At 44.3% G+C, this 14988-nt stretch overlaps 2 protein-coding genes and 1 long non-coding RNA gene across 14 annotated transcripts in view; all 3 read right to left on the reverse strand.

Annotated features, from left to right (window-relative positions):
• Window positions 1-14988, reverse strand: part of LOC116149956 (immunoglobulin lambda-1 light chain-like) — a 151152-nt gene that overhangs the window by 116778 nt on the left and 19386 nt on the right. The window lies entirely within an intron of this gene.
• LOC116149951 (immunoglobulin lambda variable 1-40) overlaps window positions 1-14988 on the reverse strand; it is a 269579-nt gene that overhangs the window by 111367 nt on the left and 143224 nt on the right. The window contains exons 1-2 of one of the 12 annotated variants that reach the window (XM_064481410.1): window positions 8962-9022; window positions 8542-8846 (exon numbers count right to left, since the gene is read on the reverse strand). The exons of 9 other annotated variants lie outside the window; for them this stretch is intronic. In XM_064481410.1, coding sequence (XP_064337480.1) covers window positions 8542-8846; window positions 8962-9007 — 351 coding nt within the window. In that variant the 5' untranslated portion in view covers window positions 9008-9022. Of the gene's footprint in view, window positions 1-8538; window positions 8847-8961; window positions 9023-14988 lie in introns of those variants that run through there. 2 more of the 12 variants (XM_031442382.2, XM_064481411.1) reach the window with 2 other exon arrangements.
• On the reverse strand, window positions 441-6661 carry LOC135319763 (uncharacterized). Its single transcript, XR_010378629.1, has 3 exons — window positions 6592-6661; window positions 6396-6503; window positions 441-529 (listed from the first exon to the last, which is right to left on the reverse strand). It is a non-coding gene; the product is annotated as an uncharacterized LOC135319763 (long non-coding RNA).

Raw genomic sequence — 14988 nt, forward strand, 5'->3', positions numbered from 1 at the left:
GCTTAGTTGTAGGATGAAGAGGAGGGAAAATAAACATGAAAACGATGCCTTCCTCTTGGTTCTCATCCTTCTGCAGGTTCCCAGGTCTCCTTTCAGCTCTGATGCTTCAACAACAGAAGCAGATGGACAACCAGCAGAGGCAGAGCCACGGGGAGCCTGAGGGCTCAGGGCAGGCTGTGGTCTCACCTCCCCATGACCGTGGACCACTGTGCACACTGTAGCTGCTTCTATATGAGGCACAGGAGCAATCAGCCTCGTCCTCAGACTAGAGCCCAGAGATGGTCAGGGAGGCCGTGTTGCCCGACTTGGAGCCAGAGAAGAGATCAGGGATCCCTGAGGCTCTACTGCTGTCCCAATAGATCAGGAGTTTGGGGGCCGTTCTTGGGAGCTGTTCGTACCAGGAGACATAGTATGTATTCCCAACGTCACTGCTCGTTCCAGCGCAGGAGATGGTGACCGTCTGTCCCAGAGTCCCAGACACTGAGGGAGGCTGAGTCACGGCAGACTGGGCCCAGGACCCTGAAAAGAGCTAAAACAACTTGAGTCAGTTCATGGCTGGTGCCCAGGTCACCCTGAGGATGGAGACAGAAATGCTCAGTTAGATGTCCCCGTGTCCCTTCCCTGGAGTCTCACCTGTGCCCTGCGTGAGGAGGGCGACAAGGAGCAGAGCCCAGGCTATGGTGGAGATGCCCCAGAGTGCTGCCTTGTGAGCCCCCAACCCTGTGCCTGGCCCCCCAGACCTCTCTTACCCCTCCCTCTGCTGCAGAGCAGGGCGGGGCCTCCATGCAAATCTGCTCCTGTCCCTGCTTCCCCCACCCCCTGACCTGGACTTGATTCTGGATGCTTCTCTATCCCTGAACATAGGAGCTAACCTGAGAGTATTAAAATCCTTGGATATGTTTTCTCAGTCAGGACACACTGGCCATTACAGAGCCCTGAACAAAGGGCCAGCCGTGGCTCCCCCTGTTGTCCTGTGCAGGGGTCCAGATGTAGTTGGCTAATCATCCCCCATATTACTCCTTGTTTTTTGTGAGCTGAAGGTGAGGAGTGGGACCCAAACAGCTGTGGTAAATTAGAGGTCAATTTCTTTTTCTGGCCCCAAATGAAATCTGGGCGTGTCCACCAGTCATCCCATCTGACCTCCTCGGCCCGATGGTCCCCTTGTCCCTCTGTCCCCTGTCTTCATGGTGCTTTGAGGAGGAGGCACCAGGGACAGTTATTGGTGTTTCTATTCAAGGGCACATGTAGCAGAACTGATCCGGACCCTTCACCCCAAACTCTCCCTGAGGGGGCTCGGGAGGCAACAGCTGTGGGACTTGACCCAGGGCAGGGAAACCACAGGGGAACCTACCACAAACAAGAAAAAAATGAAAGTACAACCACACAAAATTTATGGGACACAGCAAAGGCAGTGCTAAGAGGGAATTTTATAGCGATAGAGGCCTTCCTCAAAAATGAAGAACAATCTCAAATAAACAATGAACCCAAGTAGAAAGAATGAACCCAGCTAAAAGAACTAGAAAAAGAAGAACAAAAAACCCAAAAGGCAGCAGAAGGAAGGAAGTTATAAAGACCAGGGGGGAATAAATACAATAGAGATTAAAAAAAAAAAAAAAAAAAAAAAAAGAGAGAGAAATCAATGAGATCCAAGCTGGTACTTTGAAAAAGTAAATAAAATTGAAAAACTTCTGGCCAAACTCACAAAGAAGAAAAAAGAGAGAGCACAAATTAACAAAATAAGTAATGGTAATATAGAAATTACAACAAATAACATAGAAATACAGAATAGCATATGAGACTATTATGAAAAACTATATGGAAGCAAACTGGATAACCTAGAGGAGATGAACAAGTTTATGGAAACATACAGTCCACCAAGACTGAACCAAGAATAAACTGGCCACTTGAACAAACCGATCACTAGAAATGAAATCGAATTAGCAATAAAAAACCTCCTTACAAATAGAAGTCCAGGACCAGATGGCTTCACTGGGGAATACTACCAAACATACAAAGAAGAACTCATACCAGTCCTTCTCAAACTCTTCCAGACAATTGAAAAGGAGGGAATACTCCCAAACTCATTCTAAGAAGCCACCATCACCCTGATTCCAAAACCAGGCAAAGACATTACAAAAAAGAGAATTACAGACCAATATCACTGATGAAAATAGATGCAAAAATCCTCACCAAAATATTAGCAAATAGAATCCGACAGCACATAAGAAAGATTATACATCATGATCAAGTGGGGTTCATCCCAGGGACTCAAGGGTGGTTCAACATATGCAAATCAATCAATGGAATACATCACATCAACAAGAGAAAGGACAAAAACCACATGACCATCACAATAAATGCAGAAAAAGCATTTGATCAAATTCAACACCCATTTATGATAAAAACTCTCACCAAAGTGGGTATAGAGGGGGCATATCTCAACATGATAAAAGCTATGTATGACAAACCTACAGTCAGCATAGTACTCACTGATGAAAAACTCAAATGCTTCCCACTAAAGTCTGGGACAAGACAAGGCTGCCCACTATCACTGCTGCCCACTATTCAACATAGTCTTGGAAGTCCTAGCTACAACAATCAAGCAAGAGAGAGGAATAAAATGGATCCAAATTGGAAAACAAGAGGTAAAAGTGTCACTATATGCCGACGGCATGTTACTATATATAGAGAACCCTAAAAGGACCACAGAAAAGCTACTAGAGCTGAACAATGAATTCAGTAAGATAGCAGGTTACAGGACTAACCTTCAAAAATCAGTTGCATTTCTTTACACTAATGATGAATCACCAGAAAAAGAAATTAAAGAAACAATCCCGTTTAAAATAGCACCCAAAATCATAAAATACCTAGGAATAAATCTAACCAAGGAAGTGAAAGAATTATGCACAGAAAACTACAAACCGTTGATGAAGGAAATTAAAGAAGACTTAGAAAAATGGAAAGATATCCCATGCTCCTGGATTGGAAGAATCAATATTGTTAAAATGGTCACACTGCAGAAGGCAATCTAAAGACTTAATGCAATACTTACGAAATTACCCAGGATGTATTTCACAGAACTAGAACAAATCATAATCAAATTTATACGGAACCAAAAAAGACCTACAATTGCCTAAGCATGACTGAAGAAAAAGAAAGAGACTGGAGGAATAACTCTCCCAGTCTTCAGATAATACTATAGAGCTACAGAAATCAAGATAGCGTTGTATTGGTACAAAAACAGGCATATAGACCATTGAAACAGAAAAGAGAGCCCAGAAATGAGCCCACAAACTTGTGGTCAACTAATCTTTGACAAAGGAGGCAAGAATATACAATGGAATAATGACATTCTCTTCAGCAAATGGTGTTGGCAAAACTGGACAGCAGCATGTAAAGCAATGAAGCTAGAACACTCCTGGACACTGTACACTAAAATAAGCTCAAAATGGATCAAAGACTTAAATATAAGACAAAATACAATAAACCTCCTAGAAGAAAATAGAGGCAAATCATTATCTGACATATATCACAAAAATGTTCTCCTAGGACAGTCTAGCCAAGCAATAGAAATAAAAGCAAGAATAAACAAATTGGACCTAATGAAACTTACAAGCTTCTGCACAGCAAAGGAAAACATAAGTAAAACAAAATAAGAACCAACGGAACAGGAGAAAATTTTTGCAAATTAAACCGACAAAGCTTGATCTCCAGAATATATAAGCAGCTCATACGACTTAATAAGGAAAAAACAAACAACCCAATCCAATAATGGGCAGAAGACCTAAACAAGCAATTCTCCAAGGAAGAAATACAAATGATCATTAGGCACACGAAAAAATGCTCAATATCACTAATTATCAGAGGAATGCAAATCAAAACTACAATGATGTATCACCTCACACCAGTCACAATGGCCATCATTAAAAATCCACAAATGACAAATGCTGGAGAGGCTGTGGAGAAAAGGGAACCCTCCTACACTGCTGGTGGGAATGCAGTTTGGTGCAGCCACTGTGGAAAACAGTATGGAAAACAGCTTCCAAAGACTAGGAATCCACTTACCATAGGACCCAGGAATCCCTCTCCTGGGCATATATCCAGAAGAAACCCTACTTCAAAATGACACCTGCACACCAATATTCCTAGCAGCACTGTTTACAATAGCCAAGGCATGGAAACAGCCTAAATGTCCATCAACAGCTGACTGGATAAAGAAGAGCTGGTATATTTATACAATGGAATACTATTCAGCCATAGAAACTGACAACATAACGCCATTTGCAGCAAAATGGATATTCCTGGAGGTTGTCATTCTAAGTGAAGTAAGCCAGAAAGAGAAATAAAAATACCATATGAGATCGCTCATATTTGGAATCTAAAAAAAAAAAACAAAACTAAAACATAAATACAAAAAAGAAACAAACTCATACACATAGAATGCAACCTTGTAGTTGCCAAGGGGGTGTGGGGTGGGTAGGGACAGAATGGGATGTCAAAACATAGAATAGATAAACAAGATCATACTGTATAGCACATGGAAATATATACAAGATCTTGTGGTAGCTCATAGCGATAAAAAATGTGACATGAATATATGTATGTTCATGTATAACTGAAACATTGTGCTCTACACTGGAATTTGACAGAACATTTTAAAATGACTATAACTCAAAAAAATGTTAAAAAAAGTAAAACACTCTCTTCGATAAGCTAGAAAAGAAAAAAAAAAGATTAACGATAGAATTTTGTTTTAAATTAAAATATAGTCAGTTACAATGTGTCACCTTCTGGTGTGCAGCACAGTGTCCCAGGCATGCGTATACATACACACATTTGTTTTCATATTCTTTTTCTTTATAGGTTGTTACAAGGTATTGAACATAGTTCCCTGTGCTATATAGAGGAAAATTTTTTAAAAATCTATTTTTATATATAGTGGCTAATATTTAATCCTAAATTCCCAGATTTATCACTTCCCATCCCCTTTCACCAGGAACCATAAGATAGTTTATTATGTGCTTGGGGACCAGAAAGGGGGTCCAAAACCTCTTTCTCTTCTCCCCGTTTTAAATACCAACTCAGCCCTTGTTTCTCATTTCCAGAGTATTCAATTTACAATTTTAAAAAAACATTTCATTGTGGATGTGGACTCCTTCCCCATCCCTCCTCGCTCAGAGCCTCTGTGCTTCTGGTTAGCGTCCTGCCCTGGTCCACACTCAGTCAATGGGAATCAGCCAGTGATGACCCCGGGTGAGGAGGAGGAGCTGAGCCCATGCACCTGCCCAGGCGTCTCTGGACCATGAGTCAAGTGACGATTTGCTTTATTCTCCAATCCACTCTGAGGACAGGACAGTATGTAGCAATTTGAATCAATGCCATTTCCTCCCCTGCTCCTAAGTTAATGCCAGACTCAGTCTCTCTGCCCTAATCCTCTGGGCTCTGTTTGGACCTCATCATTTAGAAGAGGGAATGGACCTCACCATTGTCCCAGAGATTGTCCCCTGGGATAGGAGCCACCCTTGGGATGTCCCTATATTGTCTTGTTATAGGAGTTACCATGTGGATGTGTGGGATACCCCAACTTGCCGTGTTGGACAAGGGTGAGGACAGGGTCCTAGCTGCCAATTCTCAGGCACCAAAGCAGGGCCTGGCACCTCTCCCACGTTCCCAACCCCTTTTCAATCTTCCTATTAGCGAAGATCCTCACACATCCCTCTGTCCCCATCTTCCACAATGGCTCGCAACTTAGACCTGAGGCTAAAGCCTGGGGCTGCTGAGGGTCTTTGAGAAAAGACTTGTAACAGCAGAATAAGCCTGAGACCCTCCATCACTAGTTATCACTTTAGGAGGGGCTCACGGTGCAGCAGATTTCGAGACTTCACAGAGGGCAGGGGGTGTGTGTTGTGTCCGTCTGATTATGTATAAGTTTGCATATAAACATACAAGTACACATGCCTATTTAGAAGGAGAGAGAAAATGAGAGATAAGGAGATGATGTAAAGGTGTCAAAATGACCAAAATTGGCCATTTGGGGTAAAGGTTACGAGAAGTTCTTTGTATTACCCTTAAAGGTTCATTTCAGTTTGGAATTTTTCCAAAATAAAATAATAACCAAAAACAAATGAAAGCTTGAGCTTAGGAGAGAAGAGCTGAGTGAGCTCAGGGCAGGTTTCGGTCTCACTTCCCCAGGAACGTGGACCAGTGTGCGCAGTGCCACCACGTCTATATGAGGCACAGTATTAGTCAGCTTCGTCCTCAGACTGGATCCCAGAGATGGTCAGGGAGGCCGTGTTGCGAGACTTGGAGCAGAGAAGCGATTAGAGATCCCTGAGTGCCGACTACTGACATCATAAATCAGGAGTTTGGGGACCGTGCCTGGGGGCTGTTGGTACCAATACTTAGTTATAGCTCCCAATGTTGCTGCTGGTTCCAGTGCAGGAGATGGTGTCCCAGTCTCGACACCGAGGGAGGCTGAGTCAGGGCTGACTGGGCCCAGGATCCTGAAAGGAGCAGAAACACACTCAGGTCAGTCCAGGGCTGGGCCGCAGGTCACCCTGACGTCCCCATGTCCCTTCCCTGGAGCCTCACCTGTGCCCTGAGTGAGGAGGGTGACAAGGAACAGAGCCCAGGCCATGGTGGAGATGCCCCAGAGTGCTGCCTTCTGAGCCCCCAACCCTGGGCTTGGTCCCCAGACCTCTCTTATCCCCTCCCTCTGCTGCACAGGGCAGGGCCTCCATGCAAATCTCTTCCTGCCCCTTCTGCCCCACCCCTGACCTGTCCCTTGATTCTGGGAAAGTCTTCATCTCGAGACAGCAGAGCTTCCAGAGTGATTAAAACTCATTGACATGAATTTTCTGAGTCAGGACAGGCTGAGACCAAGACAGAGCCCAGGGTCTGGAGCCAAGCTGGTGTGTCCTCTCCTCCTATTGTGGGAACTGTGCTGTTAATGGCACACGGGTCCCAGGACTCCTCCTTCTGTGGGGGACAAGGGGAGGAGGGTGTCCCAGCCTGGGTGTTAGAGGACATGCGATGCCCCCATCCCAGGGTCCAAGGCAGAGCTGGGACCTCTCATGATCCCTCCAGTCCTCCTCAGTCCCCAGTGTAAGTTGCTCAGACATCACCCTGTCTTTGCTCTGCGCTGGTCTGCGGGTGGGATGTTCACTGGCACTTCCAGTAAAGGAATTTCTGGACACAGTAGATACTGGACACCATTCTCTTTTGACCCACTTAAGACTGGTTCCCCAAGCAGCTACTGGACCTCTGAACAAGACGCGGTAACACTAACCACCTTCCCAAAATCCATGCCCTGCTGCCTCCTGGCGACCACGGATGGTAAGACCTGGGCCGAGAAGGAGCAGGGTGGAGCTGGACACCCAGGCTCTGCCCTCCCCCTGCCTCCCTCCCCGGGGAAGGGGAGATGAAATGCCTCAGCTCATACAATAAGATGGGACAAATGAGGTGAAACCCTCCCCCAGTTTAATCTATAGAGATCCTCAGCATCTTGCGTGATGCCCACCCACGTGGGGTGGGGCAGTGTATTTTCTGAGTCCACAGAGCAAATGTTAATCTCACCCAGGAACAGCCTTCCAGACACATCCAGAAGTAATCTGTCCTCTGGGCAGCCTGTGGCCCATCAAGGTGACACGTAAAATTAGCTATCCCTGTGACCATCCATCCTGATTTGCCCTAAATGAGGTCGGAGCCAGGACAGGGCAGTTTCAGCACAAACCCAGGGAGAGTTCTAGCAAAAAGGGAAGAGCTGGTCACGGCCGAGGGCTGGTGCTTATGCACGGGGCACTCAGATGCTCACAGAGTCAGGCACGTGCTGATGGGGTGGGGTTATTCAGTCACAAAAAAGAAGGAGTTACTCACACTCGCTTCAACAGGAAGGAATCTTGAAAACAGTATAAAAAAGGGACAGAAGCCAGACACAACGGGCCATGTGCACTTATGTGAAAAATTAGACTAGGCTGGAAGCATGTGAATGGTTTGGAAGTTGGAGGCACCCGGGAAAGGGGACTGACTGGTGATGGATGAAGCCTTCGTTTTATGAGGATGAAATGCTCTGGAAGGTAATGTGTTCGTGGTTGTTCAAAGGTGTGAATATATTAAAAACCAATGATTTTTTGACCTCAAAATGATGTATTTTATGGATTCTGAAGTGTATTTAAGAAGAAATGTGAAGGCTCAGATGCTGGAAGATAGAAGTTGTTCCCCAGTGATTTTGAAAATAAACGTTCTGTGTTGCTGTGTGAGCGTCGTGTACACGTGTTAATGGATGTGCATCTAGACACACAAATGCAGAGACAGAGAGGAGAGGGGGTATCCGAAAAGCACCTGTGGCAAGTGTTACAAAATAATGCATCTGGGAATGGTTCTGCAGGAGTTCTTCATGAAACCTCTCCAGTTGTGTTAAAACGTGTAATTATTTCAAAAACACAAACATGAAAAACAAATGAGATGTCCAAGACAGAGGAGCTGAGTGAGCTCAGGGCAGGTTTTGGTCTCACTTCCCCATGAACATGGACCAATGTGAGAAGTGTCATCATTTCTATATGAGGCACAGTAATAATCAGCCTCGTCCTCAGACTGGAGCCCAGAGATGGTCAGGGAGGCCGTGTTGCCCGACTTGGAGCTAGAGAAGCGATCAGGGATCACTGTGGCTGCATTGCTGTCCTCATAAATCAGGAGTTTTGGGGCCGTTCCTGGGAGCTGTTTGTACCAGGAGACATAGCTTCCATACCCAACATCACTGCTGGTTCCAGCACAGGAGATGGTGACCGTCTGTCCTGGAGTCCCAGACACCGAGGGAGGCTGAGTCAGGGCAGACTGGGCCCAGGACCCTGAAAAGAGCAAAGACACACTCAGGTCAGTTCAGGCCTGGTCGCCAGGTCACCCTGAGGACAAAGACACAAAGAATCAGCCAGATGTCCCCATGTCTCTTCCCTGGGGCCTCACCTGTGCCCTGCGTGAGGAGGGTGACAAGGAGCAGAGCCCAGGCCATGGTGGAGATGCCCCAGAGCGCTGCCTTCTGAGCCCCAACCCTGTGACTGGTCCTCCAGACCTCTCTTATCCCCTCCCCCTGCTGCAGAGGAGGGTGGGCCCTCCATGCAAATCTGATCCCGTCCCTTCTTCCACACCCCTCTGACCTGGACTTGATTCTAGACACTTCTCTATTCCTGGACAGCAGACCTTAAGAATGAATAAACTCTTTAATCACATTTGGAGTCAGGACAGACTGAGTCCATGACAGTGTGTGTGAGATTTCCAACCTAGGGTTTTCCAATATTTCCAGGTGGGAGCCATCATGGTTGTTGGGTGAGGAATCCCAGGACATCCCCTCGGTGCTACTGGGGAAAGGAGAGGACAGGGTCCCTGGAGGTTGCAAGATCCTATTGTCCTATTTCCCAGGAATCAATGGCAGAGCTGGGGACCAGCATCACCTGAATTCCTCTTACCCACTCTTAGGAGAATTCTCATGTCCCACCATCCTCTGTCTCTGGGGTGTTTTGCCAATGCAGCGTGAATCTGAGTATCTGGCCATTTATTAGCACTTTTGAAGATCAATTATTGGGGTGCAAACGCTGTGGGGCATAAGAGGGGTTCCATGGGAGGCAGCTGTTGAAAATTCATACAAGACAGTACAAGTAGCAAGTACTGTCCCCAAGTCCAGGATGTTGCTGCCCCCTGGTGGCCTCAGGTGGTGCCATCGAGCATCAGGGAGGCAGCTGAGTCTGGGATGGAAATCTCTCTGGTGTCACCCTCCCCTCCTTTCCCTTTGCCCTCCAGCTCAGTACCAGGCCCCCTGAATCACTTGATACCCCTCTAAGCTCATCTCTCTTTGTCCATGAACCCCGTCTGGGGTGGGGTGTGTCACCTGCCACACCAGGCGGCCCAGACACTCACCCCAGGTTTACCTAGCACGTGCCACCACAGCCCAGGAACCAGGTTATGCCTGTGAGGCAGCTATTTATACCAAGTGAATTTTGGGAGCACATGAGCAGTGACTCCGTCATTAATGGTGGGAAATATTTGGCATCTGGGATTAGGGAGAAAGGAAGAAATTTGTGGGAAGTGATCATTTTGATTCATCACTATTGCTGGAGTATGTTTCAAACATATTTATGCTTCTTATTTTAGACATTGGTTTAGATGATAATGTCTGTTATTTGAGAGAATGATTAAGGAGAAATAATTCAGAAATTCATCAGACAGAGGACATGGAACAGCACTGTCCTGTCTTGGGAAAGCCATGAAAAGCCCTAGGAAACACCCATGTGTCCAGGAACTTCTTCCAAGAAGCAAACCTCTAATATTCACGAGGTGTCACCCTGTCCACTGTTCCACGTTCAGTTAGCTTTGGTAGCAAATGTAGGGCTCCCCCTTAAGGAGTCCACTTTCTCATTTAAAACTCTTCTAGATACATGTGCCCACACATTAGGACATGAAACATAAATCAGGAACCGCAAATGTCACCAACAAGTGGCAAAAGGACCACTTGCACAAACTTTTGTTAATAGCCAATGAAAACAAAGCCAAGAAATTGAAAATACATAAAAAATATATTCTTAACTACTTCTCTGAGGTCAAATTAAAGCTGATGCTTCTCACAAACACAACTATTTTTTTAAAAAAGGTAAAATATCCCACACAAATGCACAAGAAAAGTCAAACCTCCAGGAGTCGTCACCATCTCTTTCCCTTCCTTCATGCCCAACTTTCAATCAGACAGCCAGCCTGAAAACTCTGTTCTGAAGGCCCCAGTCAGTCTCCACACTTCATCATGTGCTCAGACAAGAACCATGGGACCCAAGGGCTCTGCCAGCTTCCTTTGCATTTTCCCCATAAAGTTCATTCACACAAAACCAATTTCATGTGTTTAAAGTACGAGTCATTTCAGCTCATTTCAGTTGTGATCGCAACCTGGATCCAGGCGAGAGAGCAAGCAGCCTTCGGAGAGTTGGAGAACTCAGGTTTATCACACCAGCCGGCCAAGGGGAGTTAACACTGTGAGCTCTGGACCCTATGTGCAGGTATACATACGCTTTTATAGGCTATCACTCTAGACTTTGCATCATTTTGTAACATCATATGCAAATAAGGTATAACAAAGTTGACTAATTAGGAAGAAGCATTGTAGAAATGGACCAATCATGAGTGAGGGAAATGGACCAATCAGGAGTGAGAGAAATAACCAATCAGGAGGGAGCTAAATGCAAATGAAGTGCTACAAATGGACCAATCAGAAGTTAGCTCAGGGAACCAATAGAATTTTAGGTGTAAGTTATACTTTCCTGGAAATAAGCCATTTCAGAGGCAAAAGTGAGATCAACAATTTGTGCCAAGGAACTGGATAGTGCTGGCAGGAGAGTAGTCCCCCTACCTGGGGGTCCTGGTGGTCTTTTTTATGGGGCTTCCCACCTCAATCATAAATGTCCAATGACTCTGTTTTGCCTTATCAATGGAGCTTGTCAGCAAGCCAGTTTGCACTGGAAATGGGGTGGCGGCTCTGAGAACCTGTCCCCTCTGGAAGTGCCAGGGCATGAGGGTCAGAAATGTGAGGACCACGTGCCGGCAGGTGGACATGTGGTGTGGCAGCGGGAGTCTTGAGCTGGCTCGGACCTGTCCGACCACTCCTGGCCTCATTTATCACCTCTGAGTGTTCCTGCATAACACTTTCTCACAGTCCAGCCAGGTGGCTTCCTTCCTGGGCCTGTGTACACCAGGTCATTCCTGAGTCCTGGGGCTCTCATGTGGGGATGCCCTGCTCCATTGTCTCAAACTGCTGAGACACAGTTCAGTTCCACCTCTTACATGAAGCCTTCTTTGATCTCTCAAATCACTGTCTTTCTGACTTTCCATCCATCATCCAACCATGATCCATCCATTATCCATCATCCCTCCATCATCCATTCAGCATCCATCCATCCAACATCCATCCATCTTCCCTACATCCATCCATTGATTATCCATCATCCCTCATCCATCCATCTATCCGTTATTCATTATCCTTCCATAATCCGTTCAGCATCCACCCATCCATCATCCATCTATCCATCCATCATCTACCCATCCTCTGTCCATCTGTCCAACCATGGCTCCCAAGCATCGATCTGCCAGGCACTGTTTCACGTTCTGGGACAGAGTGTGAGGAGCCCCCTCCCTCACACCCACACCTCTCCCTGACGCTTCTCAGGTCAAGGCCACCAAAATCCCCAACCCAGTCAAGTCTGAGGTCCCTTCCCAGTTTACTCTGCTCTCCAACTGTCTCCTCCTCTGATGCACACTGTGCTCTCTGACAACTGTCCAGGGGTCTTGAATCCCTATTTCCAGTCCTGACACCTCTTTTTAGCTCACTTTTACACACATTCTGCCTTCTGAACGCATCTCTGCATGAATGCTCTACAGACACCACAAACTCAACATTCCCCATCTGGACTCCTTACATTTCCCTGGGAAGTTAACTCTCTCTCCTTATCCTCACATCAGTAGGTTTCTCCCCAGGCCAAAAGCCTGACGTCATCCCTAAATGTTTTGCCCTCACTGAATCACCCTCTGTTTGAGCTGTCCAACTGTAACACAAAAATATCACTAAAATACACAGAGAAAAGAAAAAAAAAAAAAAACCCAGTCATGCTCTAAGAGTTTATGATGAGAAGAATCTTAGGCTTTGCCAAATCTGGTTTTCTCTCCCAATGTAGCTTTCTAAGCTGGCAGGTAACCTGGGAATAGCACTTTTCATCTCAGCATCAGGATTATTTGGTCACGGCTGTATTTAAGGTGGGCATATAAGCTTTTGGACATAAAATTAGTAGAATAGCAGTGTAAATTCAACCCTTGTTTCTTTCTTTTTTCTTTTTTTGTTTGTTTTGTGTTTTTTAAAAATATTTTTGATTGAGTTATAATCATTTTACAATGTTGTGTCAAATTTCAGTTAGAGCACAATTTTTTAGTTGTACATGAACATACATATATTCATTGTCACATTTTGTTCTTTGCTGTGAGCTACCACAAGATCTTGTATATATTTCCGTGTGCTATACAGTATAATCTTGTTCATCTATTCTACATATTCCTGTCAGTATCTATAAATTTTGAACTCCCAGTCTTACCTTTCACACCCCCAACACCCAGCAACCACAAGTTTGTATTCTATTACTATGAGTCTGTTTCTGCTTTGTATTTATGTTCTTTTTTTTTTTTTTTTTGTAGATTCCATATAAGAGAGGTGTCATATTGTATTTTTTTTTCTCTTTCTGGCTTACTTCACTTAGAGGGACATTCTCCAGGAACATCCACGTTGCTGCAAATGGCAATATGTTGTCGTCTTTTATGGCTGAATACTACTCTACTATATACATATACCACCTCTTCTTTATCCAGTCAGCTGTTGATGGACATTTAGGCTGTTTCCATGTCTTGGCTATTGTACATAGTGCTGCTATGAACATTGGGGTGCGAGTGTTTTTTCGAAGAAGGGTTCCTTCTGGATGTATGCCCAGGAGCGGTATTCCTGGGTCACATGGTAATTGTACTCCTAGGCTTTTGAAGAATCTCCATACTGTTTTCCACAGTGGCTGCACCAAACTGCATTCCCACCAGCAGTGTAGGAGGGTTCCCTTTTCTCCACAGCCTCTCCAGCATTTGTCATTTGTGGACTTGGAATGATGGCCATTCTCAGTGTGTGAGGTGATACTTCATTGTAGTTTTAATTTGCATTTCCCTGATAATTAGTGATATTAAGTATTTTTTTCATGAACCTATTGATCATTTGTATTCCTTCCTTGGAGAATTGCTTGTTTAGGTCTTCTGCCCATTTTTGGATTGGGTTCGTTGTTTTTTTCTTATTAAGTCATATGTGCTACTTATATATTCTGGAGATCAAGACTTTGTCGGTTTCATTTGCAAAAATATTCTCCCAATTTGTAGGTTGTCATTTTGTTTTACTTATGGTTTCCTTTTCTGTGCAGAAGCTTGTAAGTTTAATTAGGTCCCATTTCTTTATTCTTGCTTTTATTTCTATTGCTTGGCTAGAGTGCCCTAGGAGAACTCTTTTGAGATGTATATGAGATAATGTTTTGCCTATATTTTCTTCTAGGTAGTTTATTGTATCTTGTCTTATGTTTAAGTCTTTGATCCATTTTGAGTTTATTTTTGTGTATGGTGTAAGGGAGTGTTCTAACTTCATTGATTTACATGCTGCTGTCCAGTTTTCCCAAAACCATTTGCTGAGGAGACTGTGTTTTTCCACTGTATATTCTTGTCTCCTTTGTCAAAGATTAGTTGACCAAAAGTTTGTGGGTTAATTTTTGGGCTCTCTATTTTGTTCCATTGGTCCATATGTCTATTTTTGTACCAGTACCAGGTTGTTTTAATTACTGTAGCTCTATAGTATTGTCTGAAGTCTGGGAGTGTTATTCCTCCAGCCTCTTTCTTTTTCTTCAGTCATGTTTTGGTAATTCTAGGTCTTTTGTGGTTCCATATAAATTTTATGATTTGTTCTAGTTCTGTGAAGTATGTCCTGGGTAATTTCACAGGGATTGCATTAAATCTGTAGATTGCCTTGGGCAGTGTGACCATTTTAACAATATTGATTCTTCCAATCCAGGAGCATGGGATATCTTTCCAATTTTCTAAGTCTTCTTTAATTTCCTTCATCAGTGTTTTATAGTTTTCTGTGTATAATACTTTCACCTCCTTGGTTAGATTTATTCCTAGGTATTTTATTTGTTTGGGTGCTATTTTAAAGGGGATTGTTTCTTTACTTTCTTTTTGCTGTTGATTCATTGTTAGTGTAAAGAAATGCAACTGATTTTTGAACTTTAATCTTATAAGCTTCTAACTTGCTGAATTCTTCAATCAGCTTTAGTAGTTTTTCTGTGGACCTCTTAGGGTTTTCTATATATAGTACTATGTCACTTCATATAGTAACACTTTTACCTGTTCTTTTCCAATTTGGATCCCTTTTATTGCTCTCTGTTGCCT

The sequence above is a fragment of the Camelus dromedarius genome, chromosome 31, assembly GCF_036321535.1.
Source record: "Camelus dromedarius isolate mCamDro1 chromosome 31, mCamDro1.pat, whole genome shotgun sequence".
NCBI lineage: Eukaryota > Metazoa > Chordata > Mammalia > Artiodactyla > Camelidae > Camelus > Camelus dromedarius.